Below are 18,909 nucleotides of genomic sequence, written 5' to 3' on the forward strand. Positions count from 1 at the left end.
GCTCGTAAACGAGCCGAGCCTAGCTGACTCTGTGGCTTGTTACCTTAACGAGCCGAGCCAAGCTGGCTCGTTATCCACCCTAGTTGCGATTTGGATATTGATTGGTTTTAATTTGGTCCTTTCATGTCCTTTTCCTTCTTTTTTTTCCTTTCGACTCCAGAGACATCAGACACCATTGAGTGAGTGTGTGGACGCTGTGCATGTCTGCACTAGCTTGTCTTCGTAACTAAGCAACTAGTATAGATTTATCAGGCCGTGGAGTTTTGGTCTGTCCGCAGATATCTGTGGGTAACCCTCGTGGCCGTTCACTGATGGAGTGACGAAATGGGCTATAGCTACCGCTGGCTGTCTTTCATCAATCATTCAATCTCACTGTGAACTGGACTGTGAAGCAAAGCAGCAGTGAGCACCGTCCTCCAGCTAGACTCGAGGCGCCACTGGGCCACGTGGCACGCGTAAACGCGTTTTGGCTTTGCTTGCCTGGCCGATTAGAATTTAATAATAAATAATAACGGGCTCTCGGCTCTCCTCCCCCCCCCCACACCTGCCGCAGCCGCACACCACCCCACCGGTCGGTCATCGGCCATCGCCTTCGCGTTCGCTTTATCGGCTCTGGCATCTTCTCGCCCAGCTCTTCCGCCAGCTCCATCGCAGTCCCCATTACTGCACTGCGCTCTGTCGCCTCCTCTCTTCCCCACCTCGCTGCTCCGATCCAGCAAGAGCTCCATCCGCGCGCAGGTACTGGTCCGATCCTTCCACTCTCTGCCCCTCTCGCCCGCCGATTACTTTCCAGTCCGTTCGCGGGCTCTGCGGGGCCCCCTCAGCAGTCTCAGGGGCTCCGCGCTCGATCCTGTATGGATCAGGTATCAAGGTCGTCATCGTTCATGATCTGGTGCGCCCCCACGCATGGAATCTGGGGTTTGTAGCCGCGGCTTCTCCCTCCGACATGCATGCTCTGCTCTTGTTGTCGCGACAAATTCGATCACCATTCGATCTTATGGCGACTCTAGCTAGCTTAGTAGTCCGGCCTGCGACGCTGAATCGCTGATGCCTACGTATGCCGTCCTCGCTAGATCAACGCTGGTACGCGATCTCATGAACTTTACATCGATTTGAGTAGCTTTTTCAGCAGAAACCAAAGCAGTTGTTTTCAGCACAGCAGCATATTATTTTTTTATCGCCTTTAGGCTTTAGGTTAGGAAAATGGAGTAGTTGAGGGAGCACGCCAACTGTGCCTCGCTGGTATTCTGGACGAAGCTCCAGACGCAAGAGTCATCTGTTGATGTTGACTAAGGTGAGTGATCTAGACGAGACTGACTTGGTGTCCATGTTTGACTGCATCCAACTACTCGCAATCGCAGTAGTGAACCAGCACCACCTACATACAGCCTCTCTTCTGGGAAATCCAAAGGCAGGTTATTAGTTTGACCCAAAGCGCCACACTGATCAGGAATCGATTCGTATATAGTGGCCAGCGTGATCAAGAACTAACACGGATGCCGTTCTGAATACAATAGTACGTACAACCCATTGTGCTACCGCTACCTGCAAATTGTATAGTCTGGCCAGTCTGCTGCACTACTGTAACATGCTAAAACCACCATATATGTGCAGATAGATATGGCGGCGTTTTTACTATTTTCCATCTCTCGTTTTTTGCAGGGAGGTCGTCAGATGGAGTTCGTGCTCATCATCTCGCTGCCGCTGCTCATACTCATCATCATCGTCGCCGTCGTCCTCTGCATCATCTGCCGCTAGGCTCGCTGAACGTCCACAGAGAAGAAGAAGAAGGTTCAGCCCCGTCCGTCTCTGCAGTCTGCACTCTGCTAGCTGTGATCCTACCATACCATGTGTTAGTGCTGATTTGACATTGTACGTACAGCATGACCTGATAAACCCTCCTCTCTCTCTCTCTCTCTCTCTCTCTCTCTCTCTCTCTCTCTCTCTCTCTCTCTCTCTCTCTCTCTTGTCTGCATTGCCGTACGTGAGATTAATCCGCTGTAGCTCTCTATACGTTGTTTCTTTTCTTCATCTCTCTTTTCCTAAAAGAAAAAAAAAAAGAAACGGCCGTTTGTGCAGAGCAACAAGCAAACACAAGGAGAAGCCGCTTTCCGCGTGTGATCAACTGCTGATGCTCCAGTCATGCAACAACGCGTTGCCGACACTTTTGCAGTAGTGTACCGAGCTATAGGCTGCCACATGGCGTGATACAGCCAGAGCCAGGCACATACGGCACATGGCTCTTGATATATATGACGGCTATGGATCTGGAACTGAAGATTAAACGGGGGAACATCCATGTCAAGGCACTCGCCTTTCGGGGTCCAATGTGCTAACAGCGAGCACCTAAACATATTATATATAGAGATCCAAATATGTCACCCGCTAAAAAGGCACTTTTTTATGTGCTCCTTATATATGACCTTATAAATAGAGCATGTCTAGGTTTTGGGTGAGCATTATGGCTTCCTAACTTGATATACAACCTAGTAAACCCAAAAATATCTTTGGCTCACTTCTAATGGTAGTGATTCATCCATAAAGAGATTGAAAGTGATATCTAGTGATTCACATTGAATTGTTGCATTTAGTAGTACTAGTGATCATATTGAGTCGTGTGGTTCATGTTACTCCTGGTGGTTGTTGCTACCTAAATGGCTTCGAGGCACCAGATGATTGTTGAGTGGCTTTGGTGATTATTGAGAGCACCTAGAGGGAGGTGAATATGTGATCCTGCAAAATAGTCACTAAAAACACAAACTTGGTCTAGAAATGAGAGTTCACACAAAGGAATTTTGTTTCTTTGAGCTCCATGACACCAGAGACCTCCCTAAAAAATGACATGTCCCCGATATGCTCTGCCTATCTACCTTGCACCCGACATAATCGAAATCCGAATATCCAGTTAGGTCCAAGGTAGACCCCTTAGGATACCATAGCTTGAAGTGAGGCGTATGAACGAACTAGCTAGATAGCTTAGAATTCGCTTCACTGCCACAATGTGACATTCCTTGGGGTCGGATTGACATCTAGCACATAAACATATGGAAAGCACAATATCCAGTCTACTTGCACATAAATAAAGAAACCTATCATAAACTGGTATACCTTTTGATCTACGGACTTACCTCCCGCGTTGAGATCCAAGTGTCCATTCATTCCCATCGGCGTCTTGATGGGCTTTGCATCCTTCATCCCGAACTTCTTAAGGATGCCTTATGTATACTTCGTTTGGGAGATGAAGATGCCTTATTTAAGCTATTTACTTGAAAGTCGAGGAAGTAGGTCAGCTCACCCATCATCGACATCTCGAATTTCTGCATCATCGCCTTGCTAAACTCCTCATAAAACTTGATTAGTAGAACCAAATAGTATATCATCGACATATATTTAGCATATACACAAGTCACCATTATAAGTCTTAGTGAAAAGAGTTGGATCAACTTTCTCGACTTTAAAAGCATTTGAAATGAGAAAATATCTAAGTCACCCATACCATGCTCACCGATGGAGAACCGATCTCTGCCCAAGGGAACGAGGGCCGACGGCGGACCCTGCCTCGACATCGGCCGGGAAAGCAACATGGTCAGGGTGGTGCCCACCCGACCAACTTTGTTTGAAGGCCCCAACACCGCATCGGAGGCCCTCAGCGCCCTCAGCCTCACACCGCATGAGCAACATGGAGGTCCCATGGTTGAAGTCGGAAAGGTCGCTTGACGCGATGCTTCCGGCGAAGCATGTAAAGCCAAGCACGAGGGAGGCTCATTGTGGCCAAGGCATGCTGCGTGCCCCACGAATCCTATCATTGTCAGCGAACAATATTCAAACGATCAACCGTGTTCTGGTTTCGAGATCGTTTAAGGGAAAAGTCACTCTCAAGGCGCTGGTAGGCACAGGCGAGTGTGAGGAGTCTCATATGACACAAGGAGAGAAAGGCCCTCTTTCTTCTCCGGTAGTCATCACGAAGGCGAGGGCCACCTTGGCTCCCCCAGGTAGAGCACTCTCGAGTAGGGCTGCACCAAGCTCACAAGCGGAAGGCTGTTGAGCCTTCACCGTGCCGGCAAAGTCTGAATCGCTCCAAGCGTCGCAATAGCCTTTGCTCAACTCCTTCAGCTTGATCCCCCTTCATAGTGAGACATTACGACGGCGAAAGCCTGGCAGATCCCATGGCAGAAGGATTCCTTCTCGAGCTCCTAGAACCAACCGACGAGGCCCTCAAGGTGGGAGACGACCGATTTTGACTCAGGCGTGGGAAGCACCCTGAAGCGTCCCTGCATCGCATTCACCACCTCCGATAAGAGAAGCTTCTCCCTCTCCGGTTCCTCCGAGCGGTGCTACATCACGAGGAAGTCCCTTCGGTGGCGTCAGATTTCCCTTGCATGTCTGAATGAACAAAATATAAGCCGTAAGAAGAAGGGAGTTGACGACGAATGTCTCACCCCAGGAGAAATCATTACAAGAGGCTACCCTATAGAGAGGTCATGAGCTTCACCTCTTTCTTGGTTCGGCCATTCAACTCTTCTTCCAGGGCCACGACCCCAGGCCTTGGCAACCGCTTTTCCTCACTCCAGGATGCGAAGATGAGAGTTCGCCTTTGCTCTTTCAAGGCAGGCGAGGGTCGCCGACTACATGTCCCTACTCGTCGCACCGACCAGGTTTTCGTAAGCATTCTAGATCAACGTAGCCACGAGCGCGGGCTTCGGTGGCCTCGCTTCTCGCTACCAGAATATCGCTAGTGGAACGCTCCCTTGCCACATTTTGGTCCAGTAGGAGGCGGAGCCTGTCTGCCAGCATCCCCGCGAACGATTGAAAACGTGAAAGTCGGATGACAGGGGATTAGCAGGAGGAACGTTTCCCGCACCCAGCTACCCACACACGGCTTACCACAAGTTTTCGGTACGTGGTTGAAAGTTGATCGAGGTTGTCTCACAACGCCCTCTCACACGCATCGCCCTCCTCACACAAATCTCTGCACAGGGCTAGGGGGTCGTTGCCCTCAGTAGAGAGATCTAGAGCAAGTCGGACGCAGCTCGATCATCAAGCCCCGACGACACAATCTGAGGCTCCCCGCGAGTAAGGAGAGACAATCTCCCCCTTCGGTCTCCATCGTGCCGGCGAGGTCGGCTAAACAGAGGGAGAGAAAATAGAAAGGTAAAGCTCGATCGCCCTCGTGCTAAGCCCAAGTAGCTCGGGGGTGCCAAGCGAAACAAACCTAGGGTCTTGACCCTAGGGGCGCCTTGCGGAAACATTGGTAGGGAAGAACTTGACGGCACCACCGCACTCCCTGACGGTGGGCACTATCCTCCTCTTGGAAATCACCTTTCGCACGCACGATAGTAAGGCGATAGGCTGGGGACTGTTAAAAAAGAGAAAAATGAAGGAGACCAGGAGTTATGACGACATAAGAAATCAAATCGCTGGGACCGATAAGTCCCCGCCCGACTGATCACGCGCCCACGAACCTCTGCCCCACGGAAGGCACCGTGCCTCTGGGGCATCTGGGCGGAGCGATGGTCCCACTGCCTGCTTCAGAAGTAGGAGCAGACATCTCCAGAGGTGCGCCAGCTAGAGTCGCCGACGGACCCGAGGCAGTCAAGCTCCCCGTGCAAGCAGCCCCGGATGGACGGTCGACCAGAGGATCGGCGGGTAAGGAAACGAGTGCCATCGAAGCCATCGACCCAAAGAATAGGGCGGGGAGTTCCGGGAAGTCGTCTTCCTCCATGATTGGGAAGTCGCTTGTCGCCCCGCCTAAAAAGGCCGAGACGGAATCCGGTGTCGATGCAGCAAGGGACGTATCCGGAATGGCCCAGAATTCGGAGCCTGCACTCGCGTCATCATCCTCGTCCTCGTCGGCCGAGTCAGTCTCGGCACCACGGTCCCTGTGCATCTGATGTGCGGTCCTCCTACGTTTCTTCTCCACCCTGTCTTTCTTGTCCTTCTGCTGCTGCTTCGCCCACGCGCGAGCTACCTCCTCCACCGTGCTCTTCGGCAGTGGAACGAGGTCATATCACAACACTAGAGAAGAGGGCTGGTGGAAGGGGGAAGGTGGGGTCGGAGGTTGCGAAACTAAAAATGGAAGAGAGGGAGGGTGGAACCTGACAAACTGGCTACCTAAGCATATGAGGACTGGGGCCTTTAGTGCCCTAGGACCTCAAAGGTTGAAATATAATGTCCCCAAAGCGCCTTGTTTCGTGGGGTACTAGCTAGAGAATAAGTCCTCGAGGTACTACTTAACCTTTCAAACTAAGATCTCCTTCTTGGGTACTACTTGACCCTCCAAATCGGCGTCTCCTTTCTTATACCTTTGTGTAGTAGCACTAAAATCGCATCTCATGTATTTAATTTTAGTTCTGCTAAGCTTAAAACCTTTAAACTCTAAAGTCCCCTACAAGAACTCTAATTTATAGTTACTCATATTAGGTTTTCATCAAGTACCACTTTATCATCCGAAATTATATACCCCTTTGACCTCATCTATCACCAAGACAAAAAGATAAGGGCTCAAAACTGATCTTTGATATAGTCTTACTCTAATACGAAAGTCATCAGTGTCCCATCACTTGTTGAATATTGGTCACAATATTATTAATGAGTTCAACATACTTCATTAAAACTTTATGATTATCTAAAGCCCACTACATAACATTTTTTAGTATTTTGTCATAAGCTCTCTCTAAATTGATGAAAATCATACATATAGGTCCTTGTCCCTATACCTCATTGCTTATCTTACTAAGGGCATGTTTTTATAATTCCAAACAAACACCCCTAAGACTATCTCCAGCAGCTTACCCATCCTAATACCTATATTTAAACTCAACTCTACGAATAATACAGTCTATAATACAATACATTGTTTTAGATGATCACATAGGTGAACTATTGGACACGGTCTAACTCTCCATACACCTCCACCACTTATCTTATTAAGAAAATGACTTCTATGGTTTATCTTTCAAGCATAAAACCAAATTAGTTTATATAGATCCTTATTATTTCTCTTAGACGATATTCGATAGCTCTCTCTCATAACATTATAGTATGCCTCGTTAACTTAATTGCCCAGTAATAAAATGCTGCTCATGAATTACAAAAGCCCACCAGGCCACAACATATGAAACGGCACATCTGTCTAGCTACTGTTCTTTACACGGAGAGGTCGAGAGATGTCAAACCTATCCAGCAACCGAAAACTATTTATGCTCAAAAGGGCCTCCTTCCACATATCAGCTATTCAGCTATCGTCACTTTTGACACCAACATCTGAACAAACCATTGGATAAGATCGGTTCCCTGTCCTAGTTCTTTCAGGAACTTTCCACGCCATCATCTGACGTTGGAAGGTTGGAGATCAACAAGCCAAGGATGCAGGACTGAAATAACAAACTGGTTTCAAGCCTGTAAACAAAATGGACGGAATAGGTCAATCCCAAAAGGTTACTGGAGATGTTTGAGAGGCTGTCCGATGTTGCATTACTCAAGCACTAAGCAAATTTGGAGCAAACTAAGACGCCGATTTGCTGTTCTATGGTAAAATGGACTGCAAGCTTAATATATAAAAAAAGAACGGACACAGTTTTCTCAGCCCCTCCTGTTGACCTCTTCTAAAGAAGACAATGTAGAAGAACAGAACACAGTGACTTTAGCATTAAGGTGAAAACAGGCAATGCAACATGCTCTCGGTTACTGCTCGACTGATGTTATACTCATTCAAGTAACGGAATAATGTTGGGTACACCACGGATTTGTGATGTTTGATTATTTAAATACCAACATGACTCCATCATAGAAGTAAGCATGAAAGTTAAAATATATGTTAACAATGGGTTCTGCCTGTTATCCAACCTAAGAATGCAACAGACCAAACATCGAACTTTGCAAAGGAGTTTTTTTCTCCGAATCATCAAACAGAATTTGATTAGAAACATAAAAAAAAAATTGAGGATAGAGAGGAAAATCAACTTATCTTACAACAGCATAATGCATACCAAATGCAAGAATAACGACCGGGAGCATATGAAGCACTCATAAGATCAAACACTTCTCTTCAAAACATGAATATAACATAAACATGTTTATGCCTCCACAGTTTAGACAAACAAACCCCATGTTTAGCAGGATAACTTGATAAATAACTTAACAAATCAGTTACCGATAAAAAGAAGATACATAAATGAGCAGGGTTCAATAATTGTTCTCCTAAAAAGGGTTCAATAATTGCAGTCTGAAGTTGAAACGAAGAAAGCAATCCTAATCCACCAACCGTACCATCCCAAAAGTATCACCATCTGATGTATACACTGCATCTATATCCAAATCCGAGGGACCCCCAAATATATATCAGATATGTTCAGTCTTACCTTTTTTATTCAACAAGTGCTCAACAAGCAAGGTACCAAACCTAAAATGAATTATCCGTAAAGAAGAAAGTTAAATTGGACTAAAGCACCAAACCAATCGCCACCAAAAGAATCTGGAAAAAAGTAGCACACCCTCCGTTCCAAATTATAGTTATAAATTTATAGGTCGTTTTAGCTTACATTGATTTGGCTATGCATCTAGATATATGATAGGTATAAATATATAATAAAAGTTATGCATCTAGAAAAGCTCAAACGACCTATAAACAAAAGAACAGACGGAGTAAAAAATCGCTTTTGAGATGAACGAACTAGTGCTGATGTGATACATGAGTAAAAGATCAAAAAATGTGCGGATCGGAGTTAGCACCCAACATGCTAATTGTCAAGGATAACTAAATTCCCTATTCTCAACGTAGCATTTCGGCAATCAGCATCTCGAGCACCTGCCGGAGCCTAGCGGGCACCAGGCAGCAAGCAATAGCGTAATCAGGAATTCCTCGCTCTCCGATAATTAACATTCACTGAAAGCACCAGAGCTCATGAGAGACAAGATGTGAATTGCCTTACATCCGGCCGCGGGCGCCGTCCCCTTAGTGCTTCTTGCTCCGCGCGGGCTGCCTGGACCCGTCCGTGGCGAGCCTGTAGATCCAGTAACCCTGCAACGGGAAGCTAAATTCATAACCCCAATCTTATCCGGCAGGTGGCAATAACAGGAGAGCTAGGGGAGGAGGACGCACGAGGGCGAGGACGTGGGCGGCGATGAGGAGGACGACGAGGAGCGGGAGGAGGTCAACGATCCAGGGGCGGAGCGCTGGCACGGATGTGGCGGTGGCGTCGCGCGCCATGGCGACGCGACGGGAGAAGGAGAACGCGCCGGGGTGGCGGAGGAAGGAAGAAAGGGGGTCGGCCGCCGGGTCGCCCGAGCCCATCCGCGTGGTGGTCCGGAACACCAGTTTCTCGCGGGACGCTTGCTCAGTCCTCTCTCGGCCTCAGGCTTCCTCGCGGCGTGGGCTGGGCTGCCTGCGTTTCTGAGCCGATTACTCTGCGCGTGCACGAGGGTCGGGGGGCAATGGGGAGTGGATCACGGCACGGACGCGGTAGTTGCGCCCGGTGCGGTGCCGCTGTCTTCTGGTGCACCTAAACCGGGCCGCACGGCACTGGGCCCAGACCGCGCGGATTTGTAGTCCCGCGTCACGTCCCGTCCGCCGCCGCTCGCCTCAACCAGAAAGTGTGTCGTGCAAAAAAAATTTAAAAAAAACCCCGAGAATCCGAGATGTCTGATTATCCCAAACTTGTGATCTAAATAATCCCGAGAAGTCTAATTATCCTAAACTTTTGACCCAATTTTTGATGTCAATTCAGGGACGGACTGAAAAAGCAATAAGAAAAAAATGACTTTCATATGTGTATGAGGTGGTGGACTTCGAAATCTATGAGCGGGTTGCTTAGGTTGTCTCCAACGACGTTCTCTAAATTTTATCCCCTAAAAAAATATTCTCTGTACTTTACAGCACCCTCTAAAAGATTCTGTCTTCTATATCTTCCTCATCTCCAACAATATCCTCTAAATTTGATCCTCTATATCAACAGTGATAACTAAATTCCTAATTCAATTTAGTTTGTATCAACATTGCATTGTCTGTCAACTGTAAAATATTATGTATGTATCCAGATTAAATTTAAATTAAGTATTTAAAATTCGAAATTAGTGGTCTGGTAAATTAATTAAGATAACACAATATAGGAAATTGCATTGTCTAGCTAAACTTTGTATTATTTTTTTTCTATCGGATGTATAGGAAAACAAAATAGGAAAGTTTTCTAAATAAACTTTGTATTGCACATATTTTTTATATCAAACTATCGAACGTACACGAAAACCAAACAGGCAACACTTCTTGACCAGTGCGCGCGACCGTACGTAAGCAACAGTGTATAGCGGATTAGCGGGTGGCCGTGGAACTCTACATTTAGTGTCTGTGGAAGCGTGTGCTAAATTTACAGGAGTCTATAGCAGTCCTTGCTGGAGACGTACCGGACGAAAATATCCGCTATATGTAGCGAACAGGCCGCTTTAGCGGATCTGCTGGAGCCAGCCTTATAATTTATCTGACTTATCTGGTACTCGGATACGATCCTGCAAAAAAGAGTAGAGGGGTCGAGGTGACCGAATTTTTTGTATTTTGGCCATTTTTTGGAAAAAAAACACATTTAGACCCTAGAAAATTTTAATTACATTTTTGGACCCTTTCCTCGGCGCCATAGCCTATGCGCGCCGAGGTAACACAGCTCGGCGCCATAGGTTATGGCGCCGAGGTACGTGCTGCGTTGGCACAAACTGGACGCCGTGGCGTTGACGTGGCACTGAGCTCGGCGCCACAGATCTTGGCGCCGAGCTCGGTTGTGTTATCAACAGTTTTGTTGCAAAGAAATGGCACCAAGCCATCTAGCTCAGTTGGTGGAGCACAAGGTTTTAAACCATGAAGTTGGGGGTTCGAGCCCTATAACTTGCCTAGATTTTTTTTTATCTTTTAAATAACTCGCCCAGATTTTTTTAAACCAGTCTCCTCAAATAATGTAAAGTTGGGGTTCGAATTGGGGAAAAAAATAACACCCAACGGCTGTTAATATTGTAAATGGATCGGAGACGAAGGTGCCAAAGGTGTGTGTATCATCTGGATCGACAGACGACGACGACCACTGGTCTGATTGTTTCAGCACTTTAATCATGTCCAAATGTTATATATGCCTTGCATTATTGCATCCAACCTTTTGCGTCATATGCCACGCTGGAAAAGCATCTTGGGGATATTATTTTTTAAAGAAAAATTAGGACTAGCTAGCAGCTAGCGTCGTGTATTGGCTGGACATGTTTGAATCCTTTTGGAGTTCCTTAATTAGGTTATCCTGCGCCTGTAGCTAGCAAATAATACTCACGCCTGATCGACAATATTCCTTGCTATACACTCACACACATGTGCTATACGTAATTATGTAGCAAAAAACCCGGGTAACGAGATCATCAACAGGCTGAATAAAACCCGGGTAGAACGCCGGGCGCCAGACTTGAAAGGTGCTTAATTACTAACACACAGATACGCTGATCTGCCCATGCACGTACGCCGTGCATATCATGCTTAATTATTATCAGTTGATTAATAATCTTTCTCCCCTCGCGCTCGTGTGCAGCCGAGAAAGAGGCATCAAATGCAGCAGAAAAGGCCGAGAGGAAGATGCAGCTGAAAGAGAAGATATACTCAGTTAACATTGCTGACAGCGCGGCCATGCATCTAACGACGGTCATCACTGATTGGATTGGCAGAAACGGAAGGAGGAGATGGAAAGGCTGGAGAAGGAGAAATGGGCGGAGATACGGAGCTACAAGGGCCTCATGGTGGCCGAGAAGATGACGTCCAACAGCCAGATTTTAAAAAAATGAGTTATTTAAAAGATAAAAAAATCTAGATGAGTGTAGGGCTCGAACCCCCAAACCTCGTGGTTTAAAACCTTGTGCTCCACCAACTGAGCTAAATGGCTTGGTGCTATTTTTTTGCAACAAAACAGTTGATAACACAACCGAGCTCGGCGCCAAGATCTGTGGCGCCGAGCTCGGTGCCACGTCAACGCCACGGCGTCCAGTTTGTGCCAACGCAGCACGTACCTCGGCGCCATAGGCTATGGCGCCGAGCAAAGGGTCCAAAAATGCAATTAAAATTTTCTAGGATCCAAACGTGTTTTTTTTCCGAAAAAGGGCCAAAATACAAAAAAAATCGGTCGAGGTGACAGTGGCGCGTGAGGGGAGAGTTTGATGGTATCAGTGGCACGAGTGAGTGTAAGGGCCGACAACGACGCGGGGAGAGGGCATTAGGGGAGGTTGACGATGCAGTATCATGGGGGAAGGCTAGGGATAAGGGATGAATGATGGTCTAAATAATCTTGTCCATGGATTTGAGTAAGTTAGGAATAGTGGGTTATTCAGCGATGAATCGTTGATTTTGATAGTGTGTTAAGTCGAGGTGCACTTTATTTGATGGATTTAGTAGAGGTTATAGGTGTGGCGGTAATTTGGTTGAGTGGGTTTCGAAAAGTTTAAAATGGTAGATTATATAGTGGTATAGATACGAGTGTTGTTAAAAAATCCTACGAAAGACTAAGTAGGCTAATATTAAACGTACCGCTGAGAAACTCTAGTAGCCGTCGTTAAACCAGGCGGTTTGCCGAAACCGTTGGTCACCGGGTTCGTTTTCTCACCAGTAATTTTTCAAATTTTGTCCAAAATTTAAAAAATGGAAAATATAAAAAGTTATATATATATATATATATATATGATAGAAAAACTACATTGTATCAATTGAAGGGTAATACACGTTGACTCGTCTCTTTTCATTTAACCGGACACTTCTTTCTTCGGAATCGTATCCGACTGAAGGGGAATACCCATTGGGCCACCTCTTCATGCCAGTCAGGCAGTCACCTTTGGCGCTCCAGACAACTACTGGACCAAGTTCCTACGCTTCGAGGTAGCTCGGTTCGACTGCAGATACAATGCCATCATCGAGAGGGCAAGGCTGGCCAAATTCATGGTAATCCCACACTATCCGTACATGATACTCAACATGCCTGGATCCCAGGGTATCATCACCGTATGAGCTGGCTTCTAGGGAGCTGTAGAATACTTTCCAGGAGCCATCCAGACAGCACTTGCAGCTGGACCCTCAATGGCACCCACGACGCCGAGTGACGACACACCAAGAGGCGATAACCTCACAATCCCCACAAACGAAGCATCCACTGCAACCACTATGCGGTCGTCCGAAGAAACCAAGAGGGCTAACCTTGGTTTCTCCGACGAGCGCAAGACAATAATCATCAGTTTCTGCCTCACTGCCAAATAGGAAAGTGCGCTCGTCCATTTCATGCAAGACAACCGAGACGTATTCACATGGCAACCCGCAGATATGCCCCGAATCCCAAGAGGGCTGGCAGAGCACCAACTAAAGGTATATCCTCAAGCAAAACCGATCCGTCAAAAGCTATGTCGTTTCACACGTGACAAGAGAGAAGCTATACGAGCCGAATTGGCCCGCCTAGTAGCAGCAGACTTTATATTAGAGAAGTGCTACACCCCGAGTGGCTTGCAAATCCTGTTCTTATACTCAAAATGAATAAAGTTAATTAGCGCATGTGCGTCGACTATACCGATCTCAACAAACATTGTCCAAAGGATCCATTCGGACTCCCTAAAATAGACGAACCAGAAGACCCGGAGGATCACAGAGACCGGAGCCGAGGAGCAAACCACCACGACAAGCAGAGAGCTCTAGTCCCGTAGTCCTTAGGTCTAGCCACACATTAGAAACTTGGGAGCTCTTCTATCCTCTCTCGCCCGCTTGTAACTTCTACTATGAGTATTGAGCAACAACATTGTCGATAGCGTGAGCCACCGAAGACTGGATGTAGAGACGTTTTGTTCGAACCGGTATAAACCTCGTGCCCTCTGTGCACAACATCCGGAACCCAAAATACGCACAAACAAATTTACTCGTTAAAGTTAGATTCGAAACACCGACAACAGTGATTGGGAATGCATTCACCTGCAAAAGACAAAGTCCACAGGCAAAGTGTTACTCGTGTGCTGATATTTATGTATAATTCTTGCTGGCACCGATTGAAGAGGGCCCATAACAGTTGGACACTTGGACGAGAAAATGACTCCTTACGTTGTAAAGCACCACACAAACAAATAAGTTGAGCGAGTGCGGAGTAGGGATTGCGATGGGTCAACGAATCTCCAGCACCGAGATGGACGGACAACAGGAGCGCCAGGGAACTGACGCCGGAGTTGAGGAAGAAGATGTATGGCGGTGGGGAGGAGAGAGGAGACAGCAGGGAAAGAGTTGAACAGATAGAGGAGAGCACTCGGCACCTAACGGACGGTGGCGAGGGACATAACTAACAGGGGCACTATGGGAACGACAAGTCCCATAATGACGATTAGTGAAGCCAATGCCAAATGTTCAAACCTGCCAGCATTACAATGGCAATATGACAATTGCTTGGTTGGACTTGGAGCCCGTTGTAATCTCAGAAGGAACACGCGAGATAGTGGTGGTTTAACAGCTCGCCTCGAGATTCGTGCGACGGTAGGATTCCGCTTTGGATGGAACTCCCCCTGCCCTTCCTCTTAACCTACCCATGCCCTCCTACTAATTCCCCTCCAACCAAACGAGCTGCTAGCCCTTCTAACCTTGCTCGACCCTTGCCCGCCGCCTGAACTCGCCTCCCCCGCGGCCGGTCCCCTGCATCTGTTCGCCGCGCCGCAACCCGGAGGAGACTACGACTACGAGCACCACCAGGTATTCCCTCCCCCTGGTCCTCCCTTCCTGCTGTGCGATGCCGTCCGCCCCTGATCCAGAGCGTGGTTTCGGATCTAGACAAGATTTGGGTATTCCTGAGGAACCTTGACTAGGTTTTAATTGGGGTTTGTTTGGTAACACCACCTAGGGTTTGGGTATCCGTAAGGAATCTAACTGGATTTAATTAGGGTTTGCTGGGTAACACGCAACACACGTATTCGTTTTTTTTGTCAGATTTTGGTTTATTTATGCGGATTATTTTTTCCCCAACTGTGCATGTATAACAGATTTGTTTATATTCGCATTTTGGGTATGTTTGGATAGATAGATACACTTTTCTTAGTTGGTGCAAAATAAGATGAAATAGATGAAAGATATGATCTCCATGTATCCTTTGAACCAAATCATATTATCTTTGTTTGCAAGTTATTTGGGTAGGGGTAGGTACATGAAAGTTCTGTTATGGGTGATATCGTTGAATTGCTCATTTGCTCACACTTCATATTACTAGTTATTCTGCCATATGATGTTATATGTTGTCCGTCCTACAATTGAACTTTCACAGCTTGGATGTTCTCATCCACATTGGTTCTGTATGATCTCTTTCTGATATTATATCCTCTATTTGTGCTTACCAGGTAGCAGCAACTGTTTTGCTGCAATCTGACAAAGTGGAGGGTTTAAGAGTCGCTGCTTCTTTTATGTCTGAACAATCTTTGCTTTATTTGGGATTGCTGGGAGAGTATTCTTGCGCGACGAGGAAAAGGCACAAGTTTCTGCTCCACTGCATGCATCAAGAGCCCATCCGGTTTCCTTGTTCTGAGGTGTCATTCGCTAGTGCTCAGAGCCGGCTTGGTTTTCTCGAAAGATCAGCAGCCACTCTTGATTCAGGACTTTGTCACACCTGATAGCATCTAGTTAATACATCTTTATCCAAGATGGCACTGCAAAACATTGGTGCTTCAAACAGGGATGATGCCTTCTACAGGTACAAGATGCCCAGAATGATTACCAAGATAGAAGGTCGTGGTAATGGTATCAAGACAAATATTGTGAACATGGTTGACATAGCAAAAGCACTTGCCAGGCCTGCTTCCTATACAACCAAATACTTTGGATGTGAGCTTGGTGCACAGTCCAAATTTGATGAGAAGACAGGGATTTCCTTGGTTAATGGGGCTCATGATACTGCAAAGCTGGCTGGTCTCCTTGAGGTATTCATCAAGAAGTATGTCCAGTGTTATGGGTGTGGGAATCCTGAGACTGAGATTCTCATATCAAAGACTCAGATGCTATCACTGAAATGTGCAGCCTGTGGGTTTGTCTCAGATGTTGACATGAGGGACAAGCTCACAACCTTCATCCTGAAAAACCCACCAGAACAGAAGAAGGGAGGAAAAGACAAGAAGAAGGCCATGAGGAGAGCTGAGAAGGAACGCCTGAAGGAAGGTGAGGCTGCTGATGAGGAGCAGAAGAAACTGAAGAAGGATGCAAAGAAGAAGGGTGCATCTTCCAAGGAGTCTACTGCCAAGGGTTCAAAGAAGAAGGCTACTGCTGGTGGCTCTGATGAGGACCACTCAACCTCTCCAACTCGCAGCCGTGATGGTGACCATGCAGCTGCGGACGAGGAAGAGGATGATGATGATGTCCAGTGGCAGACTGACACTTCTATTGAGGCTGCGAAGCAGCGTATGCAGGAGCAGCTGAGTGCAGCAACCGCTGAAATGGTGATGCTGTCCACTGAGGAGACTGAGAAGAAGAAACATGCAACCCACAAAGATGGCACTGCTAATGGTTCAGCAAAAGAAATACCTGATGAAAAGCCTGCCGTCACTAAGCCTAGTCCCTATAAAGAACTGATTGGAGACATCAAGGCTAGCCTGGGAAGTGCTCCCACACCTACCCAGCTCAAGGCTATGCTGGCCTCCTCGACCCTTCCTTCCCAGGACGTGATGAATGCTCTCCTCGAGGCTCTCTTTGACGGTGTGGGCAAGGGATTTGCAAAGGAGGTCGTGAAGAACAAGAAGTACCTTGCAGTTGCTGTGCCAGATGAGGGTGCCCAGACCCTGCTGGTTCAAGCCATCGAGGCTTTTGGCAGCAAGTGCAACCCCGAGGCGCTGAAGGAGGTCCCAGTTGTCCTGAAAGCCCTGTACGACGGAGATATCCTGGAGGAGGAAACCGTTGTGGACTGGTACAACGCTGCTGTCGCAGCTGGAAAGGACTCCCAGGTCGTCAAGAATGCCAAGCCGTTTGTCGAGTGGCTCCAGAGCGCCGAGTCTGACGACGAGGATGGCGATGAATGAAGAGGCGATGCTGCTCTACTGTTCATGGCTTCACTTGATAATATTAATTCAATAAGTTTATTTTGCTTGTCTGGTGTCATCGATGTCAGTCTTCGTTTGGTGTCAGTCGGTCTGGTGTCGATGTCTAAAAACTGTTATTGTCGTGCCGCGCAGCATACCCTATGTGGTTGGCTGCGTTTGGTGTCAGTCCGTTTTGTGTTTGGATGTCACGGTTTATTATGTTCCTGTGGGCTGCCACTATATATTATAGTTGCTTGGGATGTGTTTTTTATAACCTTTTGGGGTGTTGCACTTTCTTATTGCATTGTTTTATAGTATTTTAAGGGTTGATGAGATTTTATATCAAACTTATATGGAATCCTTATCATGTGTTGGTACTGGTGAGTCTTCTGTTCTCATAACGGAAGATGCATGTGGCGATGTTTTGATTGAGCTAGAAGTCTGAGTGTCTCTTCAGATAGGGACGGCCGAGTCCCATTCCTGCAAATCCTGCCTGCAGGCTGCAAGTATTGTTGTTTTACTGCGTGCTGGGCTGCCGAAATTGAGCAAGTCTATTCGTTGTTAGGGAAAATTTCTGTCCTTCAATCCTGATATATTTTAGAAGGTGTACTCTTGCCATTGCCAAGGTACCAAGGGCTTCTTTGGATTACGGCAAGATACTAAGGGCTTCTTTAGATTATATGATTCTTTTTTATTTTTTGTGTTTCTTCTTGCAAAAACAAACCAATTTCTCATAAAATTCTTACACAAATCCAGTGAAATTCTCGCGTTCCAAAGTGGCCTTAGATTCAACTAAGGGTTCCTTTCTGTTTTTTTGTGTGTTTTTCCTGCAAAAATAAACTAATATCTCATGAAGTTCCTACACAAATCTAGCAAATTTGTTGTGCTCCGAAGTGGCCTTAAATTCGACTAAGGGGGTGTTTGATTGCACCAACTACTTTTCAGTAACATTAAATATTAATTATTTATAAAATTAATTACATAGATGGACGCTACTTACAATATATATATTTATTAAGGTTAATTAATCCATCATTAGTGCATGTTTACTATAGCATTACATTGTCAAATCTTGGACTATGTAGTCTTAAAAATTCGTCTCGCACAACATCGTCTATCTATACAATTAATTATTTTTTGTTTATATTTAATACTCCATACATGTGCGCAAACATGTGATGTGACAGAGACTGGCTTTTAGCCCGGCATGCACAACCACCCATAGCTCTGTACACGCCCGCAACATCATCTTCCCCCCAACATCTTCCCCGTGTTGGACATCTCCCTCGCCGCCTCCTAGTCCTCGCCTCGAGCACCTCCCATCGCCCCCACGACCACCGTGGACCTAGGTCGCCGAATCTCTAATGAGGCCCTACCATGCCGCCTAGGTCGCCGGATCTCTAGTGAGGCCCTACCGTGCCGCGGCGGGCTCCCCCTTCCCCTCTCTCCTCTCGATCGCTGGCTTCCTTCTCTCCGGCAATTGAGCTCGCCGCCATGTTCCATAACTTCGGCGATCGAGCTCCCCTACCCTTACCTTCCCGGTTGCCTCCACTACCGCCAGGACCCCAAAGCCACCCCTCTATCCCCACCGCTTGACCGACCTTCCATAATGTGTTCCCAACTGTTGTGTTGTTGGAACTAACTGCATCTGGGGATCTTGAGTGGTCAACTGTTGAACATACATTGCACTCGCCAATTGCTGCATCATTTCAGGAGCAGGATTGGATAGCATTTGAGTCATCATTTCTTTAAAGTCTTTCTTTGTAACACCCTAGGTGTTTATCTCCCATTCGACAGCGACTCTCGATTTAAGTACGAGATATCGGTGATAATTACGGTCTCTATGTCTTAATCTTTTTCGTCTATCTTGAGTTCGACATCATTTTC

At 46.8% G+C, this 18,909-nt stretch overlaps 2 protein-coding genes and 1 long non-coding RNA gene across 5 annotated transcripts; 2 read left to right on the plus strand and 1 right to left on the minus strand.

The window, feature by feature from the left end:
• Positions 1–556: 556 nt before the first annotated feature.
• LOC103628099 (uncharacterized) lies at positions 557–2,078 on the plus strand. The gene is given in 2 exon segments (NR_157257.1): positions 557–738; positions 1,663–2,078. It is a non-coding gene; the product is annotated as an uncharacterized lncRNA (long non-coding RNA).
• LOC100278729 (uncharacterized) lies at positions 1,903–9,516 on the minus strand. Of its 3 annotated transcripts, XR_002262214.3 has the most exons (4): positions 9,101–9,516; positions 8,931–9,019; positions 4,493–7,398; positions 1,903–4,383 (listed from the first exon to the last, which is right to left on the minus strand). XR_002262214.3 is itself a non-coding variant. In XM_008646554.4 (3 exons), the coding sequence occupies exons 1-2, from the start codon at positions 9,290–9,292 to the stop codon at positions 8,954–8,956; spliced, it is 258 nt and encodes an 85-aa protein (XP_008644776.1). In that variant the 5' UTR covers positions 9,293–9,509; the 3' UTR covers positions 7,017–7,398; positions 8,931–8,953. The 3 variants fall into 3 exon arrangements, 2 of the variants coding, with proteins under 2 accessions (XP_008644776.1, XP_008644777.1); XM_008646554.4 differs by lacking the exon at positions 1,903–4,383 and having other exon boundaries at positions 7,017–7,398; positions 9,101–9,509; XM_008646555.4 differs by lacking the exon at positions 1,903–4,383 and having other exon boundaries at positions 7,017–7,398; positions 8,926–9,019; positions 9,101–9,509.
• A 5,102-nt stretch (positions 9,517–14,618) lies between these two features.
• On the plus strand, positions 14,619–17,298 carry LOC100382117 (uncharacterized). Its single transcript, NM_001174878.1, has 2 exons — positions 14,619–14,719; positions 15,358–17,298. Exon 2 carries the CDS (start codon positions 15,658–15,660, stop codon positions 17,020–17,022), a length of 1,365 nt encoding a protein of 454 aa, NP_001168349.1. The 5' UTR covers positions 14,619–14,719; positions 15,358–15,657; the 3' UTR covers positions 17,023–17,298.
• The last annotated feature ends 1,611 nt before the right edge of the window (positions 17,299–18,909 follow it).

Source organism: Zea mays, chromosome 5, assembly GCF_902167145.1.
Source record: "Zea mays cultivar B73 chromosome 5, Zm-B73-REFERENCE-NAM-5.0, whole genome shotgun sequence".
NCBI lineage: Eukaryota > Viridiplantae > Streptophyta > Magnoliopsida > Poales > Poaceae > Zea > Zea mays.